Raw genomic sequence first — 9,055 nt, forward strand, 5'->3', positions numbered from 1 at the left:
AACAACTTCGCCGTCTCCTTTCGCGCTTGAATTTAGGACGCTCCCTCCCGACGGAACAGGTGTCACGTGAAAAGGACGGAAGGAAGAGGCATAAGTTGTGAGCAATGTTTGTTGAAGAGGATTTCTTGCCACGCAGACATCGCGGACATCAGCCGGAGCGTGACGTATGAGTGACGTCACATCAGGCCACTGCCGCTGATTGGTCGGCCGTACACGCCTCATGTGGCGAGTTGCCAGCTACTCTTTCCTACTCTTCTTTCCATATTTACGTGTATAAGTAGGCTAAACAAACTCGTTGAGTGAAGGAATCGTGGTGTTTAAACACGCGGAAAAGGAAAGGCGCGGGTGTGGGTGCTCGATCGGGCGAGAGAATCCGCGAAAACGGGAGAGAAAATGCGGGGAAAATCCCGACGTGGGAGCAGGCGCGTGTTGCAGAAACGATGAAGCACATTTGGACGTTCGCGGGATCAGTCACATTTCTACGGTGGAAGAGTACACACACTCGCTGCCGAGTGCTGTTGTAAGTGAGTGGTTGTAGGATATTTGGCGCTCCTATACCTATAGTCTGTGATACTTATTTATTGAAAACCAGGGGCATTTTGAGTGTTTAGGAGCGGCGTGGTGTTTCGGGGGGGAAATTATCGGAAAGACAACAGTAACGGCAGACATTAATATTCCTCTCCATCGGAAAAAAAGCTAGTGTGTGAAAACAAATGAAAAAAAAAGACAGTAAATAATCTAAAATAGATAACAAAACAACATACATAACCCCCAGTACCACCAATTACCCATAACCGCAATAGAGTCCCAAACAACAACAACAACAGAGAAAATATTTGTCCCTCCCCACAAAATACCCTTTAAAAAAAATGCGTCGGCCGAGAACAGTCTGTTCGTTCGCGATAGTGTTCACCCTCGTCGTCAGCTGCAGCAACATCGTGCAGGGGGAGAATAGCCATTGTTCCATCACCGCCTTCACGTGCAAGACCGGAGAGTGCATCCCCAAGTCGTGGCGCTGCGACGGGGCGCCCGACTGCCAGGACCACAGCGACGAGGACCCCGACCAGTGCCCAGGTGAGAGCAAGGGGGGGGGGAGATGGGTGCCCAGGTGAGTCGTATATACGGAAATGGGGGAGGGGGGAGACGGGTGCCCAGGTGAGTGCAAGGGGGGGGGGTGCCCAGGTGAGTGCAAGGGGGGAGGGGAGACGGGTGCCCAGGTGAGTGCAAGGGGGGGGGGAATGGGTGCCCAGGTGAGTCGTATATACGGAAATGGGGGAGGGGGGAGACGGGTGCCCACGTGAGTGCAAGGGAAGGAGGGAAGACGGGTGCCCAGGTGAGTGCAAGGGGGGGGGGGAGACGGGTGCCCAGGTGAGTGCAAGGGGGGGGGAGGGGAGACGGGTGCCCAGGTGAGTGCAGGTCGTATGTACGGAAATGGGGGAGAAGGAGACGAGTGCCCAGATGATTTGCAAAGGGGCACGGAAATGGGGTGTGTGGGGAAGGTGGAGTGGTCTGGAGGTGGGTTGGGGGTAGGCCTTTTTTTGCGGGGGTTGGGGTAGGCCTGTTTTGGGGGGTGGAGGGTTGGGGTAGGCCTGTTATGGGGGTGGAGGGTTGGGGTAGGCCTGTTTTCGGGGTTTTGGTAGGCCTATATTGGGGGTTGGATGTAGGCCTTTTTTCGAGGTGGAGGATTGGAGATAGGCCTAGGAGGGTTTTGGAGTTTTATTGGGGTTCAAGTTGTGGGGTCAGGTGAGATGCAGGTTATCCTATAATCGGAGTAAAAAAAAGTGTTGGTTGGGGTGGTCTCGAGGAGGAGGGTTTGAGGTTGGCCTAGAAGGGTCAGGGGGGCCGAGGACGGCCTGTTTTATAGATGGAGGGTCGGAGGTAGGCCTAGGAGGGTTTCGGGGTTATATCGGGGTTTAGGCAGTGTGGCCACGTGAGTTGCAGGTTGCTTAAAAAGAGAGAAAAGAAGCTGGAAGTCGGAGGTATTTTGTGGTGGAGAGTTGGAGGTTGGGGGTAGGCCTAGCAAGGGTTGTGGCTTTTTTTAGGTCGTTGTAGGTGGAGGTTGGGTGTCAGGAACTGCAGTTTTTTTATGGTCATATGTTGGACACTGGTAGTATGTTGATTTTTCCCCTGAATGATAGAAACATGTTGGTCACTGAATTTACTTTAAAAATGATATGTTGGGCGCCAGAGATCTTTTGTGATGGAGTCCTGGAGGAGGCCTAGGAAGTTTTTTGTAATTATGATTATTATTTATTTATTATTTTATTTATCCATTTTTTTTTTTTTGGGGGGGGGTTGCATGTCGCTATAGAGGCTTGATTTATTCTAAGGAGGAGACTTGGAGAGTTCTCGGTTGGAAGTAGGCCTCCGAGAAATGTGATTTTTTCTCCTTATTTTTACTCTTCATTTGGTCTCTGCCTCGCGAACACTTTTAGCCAAGGTCGTCTATCCGTCCAGGCCAGATGGGGTTGAACACACCCTCGCGCGCGCGCACAACTCTCTCTCTCTCTCTCTCTCTCTCTCTCTCTCTCTCTCTCTCTCTCTCTCTCTCTCTTCTTTAATGCTCTTCCTCTTTCTCTCTCCTCTCCTCTCCTCTCCTCTCCTCTCCTCTCTCTTCTCTCCTCTCCTCTCCTCTCCTCTCCTCTCCTCTCCTCTCCTCTCCTCTCCTCTCCTCTCCTCTCCTCTCTCTCTCCTCTCTCTCTCTCTCTCTCACCTCTCCTCTCTCTGTGTGAGTGTGAGTGTGTGTGTATGTGTGTGTGTGTATGTTTGTGTGTGTGTGTGTGTTGTATGTCTGCGTTTCTGTATGTAGCCTGTGTCCGTGCTTAAGTGTCATCGACTCGAGCGTATATAATATGAATAATTGATGGCAGGAATATGATGAAGATTGGGTTAATCATGCCAAGTGAGTTGTCTTTGTCAAGTTAAACAACATTCTGTGAAATGTCTTTAGCGATGTGAAGGGGGGGGGGGGTTGAAATGAAATTAATGTTCTTTGCTTAATCAAGTTACCTAGATTGTAATTGATTTGGAAGCGTAGTTTGTTTACACGTGTCATAAGCCTACACGTTCTGATAGGCCTACGCATGCGGCACAGTAGAGAATGATTCGCCAAGTGTGTTGCATCGGTGTAGACAAAGATTAAGGAGAATTAGGTAATGGAAATGAGATGCTTTAAAAAAAATAGTCACAGTGAGAAAATAACCTATATTTTTTATTTCATTGTTAAATGAAATAACATAATTGATAGTTGTTTACAATAAATTTGTAAGAGGAAGAGGGAGAGGAAGAGAGGGAGAAAGAGAGAGAGGAAGAGAGAGAGAAAGAGGGAAAGGAAGAGGGAGAGAAAGAGGGAGAGGAAGAGAGAGAGAAAGAGGGAAGAGGAAGAGAGAGAGAAAGAGGGAGAGGAAGAGGGAGAGGAAGAGAGAGAGAAAGAGGAGAGGAAGAGAGAGAAAAGATGGAAAGGAAGAGAGAGAGGAGAGAGGAGAAAGAGGGAGAAGAGAGAGAGAAAAAGGAAGGAAAGAGAGAGAAGAGGGAAAGGAAGAGAGGAGAAAGAGGGAGAGGAGAGAAGGGAGAAGAGAGAAGGGATAGAAGAGGGAGAAAAGGAGGAAGAGGGAAAAGAAGAGGAAAAGAAAAGATGAAGCGAATCAGGCGAAAGCGATCATGTTGATGAGACAGAGTCCTCCTCTCTCCTCCTCTCTTCTCTTTTCTCCGCTCTCTCCTCTCTTCTCTTTTCTCCTCCTCTCTCCTCCTCTCTTCTCTTTTCTCCTCCTCTCTCCTCCTCTCTTCTCTTTTCTCCTCCTCTCTCCTCCTCTCTTCTCTTTTCTCCTCCTCTCTCCTCCTCTCTCTTCTCATTTCTCCTCCTCTCTCCTCCTCTCTCCTCCTCTCTTCTCTTTTCTCCTCCTCCTCTCTCCTTCTCTTTTCTCTTTCTCTCCTTCTCTCTCCTCCTCCTTCTCTTTTCTCTTTCTCTCCTCCTCTCTCCTCCTCTCTTCTCTTTTCTCCTCCTCTCTCCTCCTCTCTTCTCCTCATCTCTCCTCTCGTCTCCTCTCCGCTCAGCAAGGGCAATCCTCTCCGCTCTATTATGATAATAATAATCATAGTAATAATGTTATGGATAAAAGCGGAAATGATTTTTATCGCTAGGGATGATAATAGTAATAGTATTGATAATAGTAATGGAAATGATTATATAAAGAAAATACTTGTTAATATTATTGAATATTTAATTAAAGTCTCGGAAAAGAAAGGCAAAGGGAGAATAAAAAAGAGAGAGAGCGAAAAAAAACCAGAAAATTAAAAAAGAGAGAGAGAGAAAGAGAGAGAGAGAGGGGGGGGGGGGGCGGAAGAGGGAGAAAGAGGGAGAGAAAGGGGAAGAGGAAGAGGAAGAGAAAGAGAGAGAGAGGAGATGAAGGCGAAGTCAAAGGCGAAGGCGATCATGTTGATGAGACACGAGGTGGCGTATGTATTATGATCGAATATTTAATTAAAGTTTCCGAAAAGTAAGGCAGAGGGAGAAGAAGAAAGAGAGAGTGAAAAAAAAACACAGAAAAGGAAAGGAGAGAGAGAGAGCGAGAGAGAGAGAGAGAGAGAGAGAGAGAGAGAGAGGAGGGAGAGAGAGAGAGGAAGGGGAGAGGCCCCCCCCCCCCGCTTCCACTCAGGCCCACTTGTTAAGGTGAGTCACTCAGGGCCGGGGCGGTGAGGGCCCTCCGCACATGACGTAACCCCCCCCCCCTTCCTCTCTCTCCTTTTTCTTTGCTGTTATTTTTTTTTTTTTTTTTTTTTTTTTTTTTGTGTGTGCTTTTAAATCTTTTTGTTCTTTTTTCGTTTTTCTCTTGTTTTTGTTTTTTTCTCTGTCTGTCTGTCTATTTATTTATTTTTCCCTTTCTCCCTTTCTCTCTCTCTCTCCCTCCCCTCCCTCCCTCCCTCCCTCCCTCCCTCCCCCCTCCCTCCCTCCCCCCCCTCCCTCCCTTCCCCATCTCCCCTCCTCTCTCCTCCTCCCTCCCTCCCTCCTCCCTCCCTCCCTCTACCATCTCCCTCCCCCCTTTCCCCTCCCTCCTCCCTCCTCCATCCCTTCCCTTCCCCTTCTCTCCCCTCTCTCCCTCTCCTTCTCCCTCTCTTTATATTCTCCCAGCCTCCCGCTCTCCACTTCTTCTAAAATTCCTTACTCCCCTTCACTCATTTGTTCATGTATATGTAAGGCTATGTATACGTGTATATTTATATATGTGTCTGTTTGTGCCTGTGTCTATGTGTGCATCTGTGTCTGTATCCGTGTCTGCTTGTGTCTGTGTCATCCGTGTCTGTGTCTGTGTGAGAATGTGAGTTTATCTTTCCCCTGTAGCTGTGAGTGTGCTGTTTTATATATTGCATGTCTGTGTGCAGTCGAGCATAGTTGTGCCTCTGTGTATCTGTGGGCAATGTGTATGTACGCTTTGTCAGTTTAGTTGTAGTGCAGATGTTTTGGCTAGTCTCGGGCCCTGGTGCGTCAGCGGGTGGTGAGGGAGGAGGGGGGGAGGAGGAGGGGAATGAAGGAGGGGTAAGGTAGGGGAGGAGGGAGGGAGGGAGGGAGTGAAGAAAAGGAGGAGTGAGACGGGGATGAGGGAGGGAGGGAAAGATGGGGACGAGGGAGGGGAGGGGGGGGAAAAGGTATAGGGAGGGGGGAGTAGGGGGAAATGGGGGGGTTTTTGGGGAAAGGGGGTTTCTCACGAGTCAGCATTTGGGGGTGCATCAGCAAGTAAAAATAGATCGTGGGCAGCCGAGACCAGGGGGCAAAAGTAGGGGAGGGGTGGGGGAAGGAAGGAGGGGGTGGGGGGTAAGGGTTTGACAGTTCATCTAAGCCATCGAAGGGAATGGGGGGGGGGGGGGCTCGTTTTCTTGTTTTTTCCTTTTTTTTTTTAAAATTTTTTTGTTAAATTTTTTTTGGGGAAAAATGGTGGGGGAGGGGACTGTAACTTGTGGGTTTTAAAAGGTTTTTCTGAGGGGAAAAAGAGAGAGAGGAGAGAGGGGTGGGAAATTAGAATTAAAGAAGGAAATTTAAAAAGAAAAAAAAACAAGAAAAAATAAGCAATCCAGCCTCCCCCCTCCCCCTCAAAATATGCAAAAGAAGACAAAAATCCAAAAAATCTAAAAAATTGGGGTTTTTTTTTTAAAAATTGGGGCCTTTCACTCTTTAGGTTTTTTTTTTTTGGGGGGGGGGCCAAATTTTTCCCCGGGGTTTTTCCCCCGGGGTTGGGGGGGGGGGGGGGGTTTTTTTTTTGGTCTTTGGGGGGGTTTTTTTTTTTTCCCCCCCCCCCCTTTTTTTCTCTCCTCCCCCTTTTTTTTTTTCTCCCCTTTTTCCCCCCCCCTTTTCTTTTTCCCCCCCCCCCCCCTTTTCCCTTTTTTTTCCCCCCCCCCCCCCCCCCTTTTTTTTTTTTTCCCCCCCCCCCTTTTTTCTCTTTTTTCTCTTCTCTCTCTCTCTTTCCCCCCCCCCTCTCTCTCTCTCCCTTTTTTCCCTTTTTTTTTTCTCTCTCCCCTTTCCTTTTTCCTTTTTTTCTCCCCCCCCCTTTTTTTCCCCCCCCCCCCCCCTTTTTCCCCCTTTTTTTTTTCCCCCTTTTTTTTTTCTCCCCCTCTCTCTCCCTCTTCCCCATTTTTTCTCCCTCTCCCCCTCTCCCTTTTTTTCCCCCCCTCTCTTCTCTCTCTCTCTCCTTTTCCCCTCCCTTCTCTCTTTTTTTTTCCCCCCCCCCCCCCCCTTTTTTTTTTCTCCCCTCCTCTCTTTTCCCCCCCTTTCCCCCCCCCCCCCCCCTCTCTCTCTCCCCCCTTTTTTTTTTTCCCCCTCTCTCCCCCCTTTTCTCTCCCCCCCCCCCCTTTTTTTTTTTTTTTCTCTCCCTCTCCCCTTTTTCTCTCTCTCTCTCTCCCCTCTCCCCCCCCCCTTTTTTTTTCCCCTCTCTCTCTTTCTTTCCCCCCCCTCTCTCTTTTTCTCCCCCCCTCTCTCTCTCTCCCTTTTTTCTCTCTCTTTTCCCCCCCTTTTTTTTTCCCCCCCCCCCCCCCCCCCCTCCTTTTTTTTTTTTTTCCCCCTTTTTCCTTTTTTTTTTTGGGTTTTTCTTTCCTTTTTTTTTTTTTTTTTTTTTTTTTTTTCCCCCCCCCCCCCCCCCCTCTTTCCTTTTTTTTTCCCCCCCTTTCCCCCCTTTTTTTTTCCCCCCCCTTTTTTTCCCCCCCTCCCTCCCTCTCCCTTTCCCCTCTCTCTCTCTCTCCCCCTCTCTCCCCCCCTTTTCCTTTTTTTTTTTTTTTCCCCCCCCCCCCCCCGGGGGGGGCCCCCCCCCCCCCCCCCTTTTTTTTTTTTTCCCCCCCCCTTTTTTTTTCCACCCCAATTTTTTTTTTTGGGGGGGGGAAAAAAAAAAAAAGGGGGGGGGGGGGGGGGGAATAAAAAAAAAAGAAAAAAAAAAAAGGGGGGGGGGAAAAACCAAAAAAAAAAAAAAGGGGGGTTTTAAAAAAAAAAGGGAAAATTAAAAAAAAGGGGGGGGGGGGGGGGGGGAAAAGGGGGGGGGAAAAAAAAAAGGGGAAAAGGGGGGGGGGAAAAAAAAACCCCCCCCGGGGGAAATTAAAAACCCCGGGGGGGAAAAAACCCCCCCCCCAAAAAAAACCCCGGGGGCCCCCCCCTTTGGCCCCCCCCCCCCTTTTAACCCCCCCCCCCCTTTTAGGGGGGTTTTTTCCCCCCCCCTTTTTTCCCCCCCCCTTTTTCCCCCCCCCCCCCCCCCCAAAAAATTTTTTTCCCCCCCCCCCCGGGGGGGGGGGGTTTTTCCCCCCCCCCTTTTTTCCCCCCCCCCTTTTCCCCCCCCCTTACCCCTTTTTTTTTTTTGGGGGTTGGGTTTTTTTGGGGGAAAAAAAAAAAAATTTTCCCGGGCCCCCCCGGGGGGGGGGCCCCCCCCCCCCCCCAAAAAAAAAACCCCCCCCCCCCCCAAAAAAAAAAAAAAACAAAAAAAATTTTAAAAAAAAAAAAAAAAAAAAAAAAAAATTAAACACCCAAAAAACCCCCCCCCCAAAAACACAAAAACAAAAAACACCACAAAAAACACACCCAAAAAAAAAAAAAAAAAAAATTCCCCGGGATTCTGTTCTTGCGTTCCGAAAAGAGAAGTAAAAGAGAGGAGAAAGAGAGAGAGAATTAGTGGAATGAATAAAGAGTAAACAAAAGCTTGAAGAAAAGGGAAGTGGAAAGGAAAAGCTAACTTAAGTGAATAAACATCAAAGGGGGAAGTTTTAAGAGAAGATGTGGAGTTAACGAGGGAGAGGGAGGGACGGAGGGTGGGAGGGGAGTGAAGGAGTGAGGGAGAAAGGGAGGGAGTGAGGGAGAGAGCGTGGGAGTAAATGTAAAATAAAGAAAGTCGTGTAAGAAAGCAAAAGAAAGTAGAAAAAATCGAGAGGAAGGGACAATAGAGGCGGCTCACACCACTCGAAAAAAACAAACAGCCAGGCATGTGCGAGTCATTGGCACTCTTGTCCCCCCCCCCTCTCGGCCTCGTGAGTTCCCATCCCCCTCTTGTGTTGACGTGGCACTGCTCGTTTAGGCTCGTGCCTCGTTTCACTTGACCACCATGTGGCACTCTCCCGGACCCCCTATGGCGCTGCCTCGGAGCACTTTGTGGCACTCACCCACCCCCAACCTTGTGGCATTGTTTTGAGGTTTAACCCCCCCCCCCTTATCCCTTCTCTCCCTCTCTTCCTCCTCTCCCCTTCTAGCTCCCTTTTAAATTGGCACTGGATGGCCTCGTAGCCTTGGGTTCAGTGCCGGCGACGGAGGTGGCACTGAAATTACCTTGCCTGCGTGCTTCGTCTTGAAGCCGGGTTTCGCAGGCACCGCGCGTGGCACCGTGACTAACTGTTTGTTTCTGCGGGATCTGGCACTGTAGTTGGCAATGGAAATAAAAACAATGATTAGAAAAATGTAGAAGCAACACGCGCGCGCGCACACGCACACACACATCACACACACACACACAACACACACACACACACACACACACACACACACACACACACACACACACACACACCACACACACACACACACCATACATATATA

General features: G+C 49.3%; 1 protein-coding gene across 5 annotated transcripts in view; it reads left to right on the forward strand.

The window, feature by feature from the left end:
• Positions 1 to 261: 261 nt before the first annotated feature.
• The window catches only part of LOC119594561 (low-density lipoprotein receptor 1-like), a gene marked incomplete in the record, with an annotated part of 143,162 nt that continues 134,368 nt past the window's right edge, over positions 262 to 9,055 (forward strand). For all 5 annotated transcript variants that reach the window (XM_037943613.1, XM_037943597.1, XM_037943606.1 and 2 more), the window contains 1 exon segment: positions 262 to 1,074. In XM_037943613.1, the coding sequence (XP_037799541.1) occupies positions 870 to 1,074 (205 nt within the window).

The sequence above is a fragment of the Penaeus monodon genome, chromosome 3 (genome assembly GCF_015228065.2).
Source record: "Penaeus monodon isolate SGIC_2016 chromosome 3, NSTDA_Pmon_1, whole genome shotgun sequence".
Classification (NCBI taxonomy): domain Eukaryota; kingdom Metazoa; phylum Arthropoda; class Malacostraca; order Decapoda; family Penaeidae; genus Penaeus; species Penaeus monodon.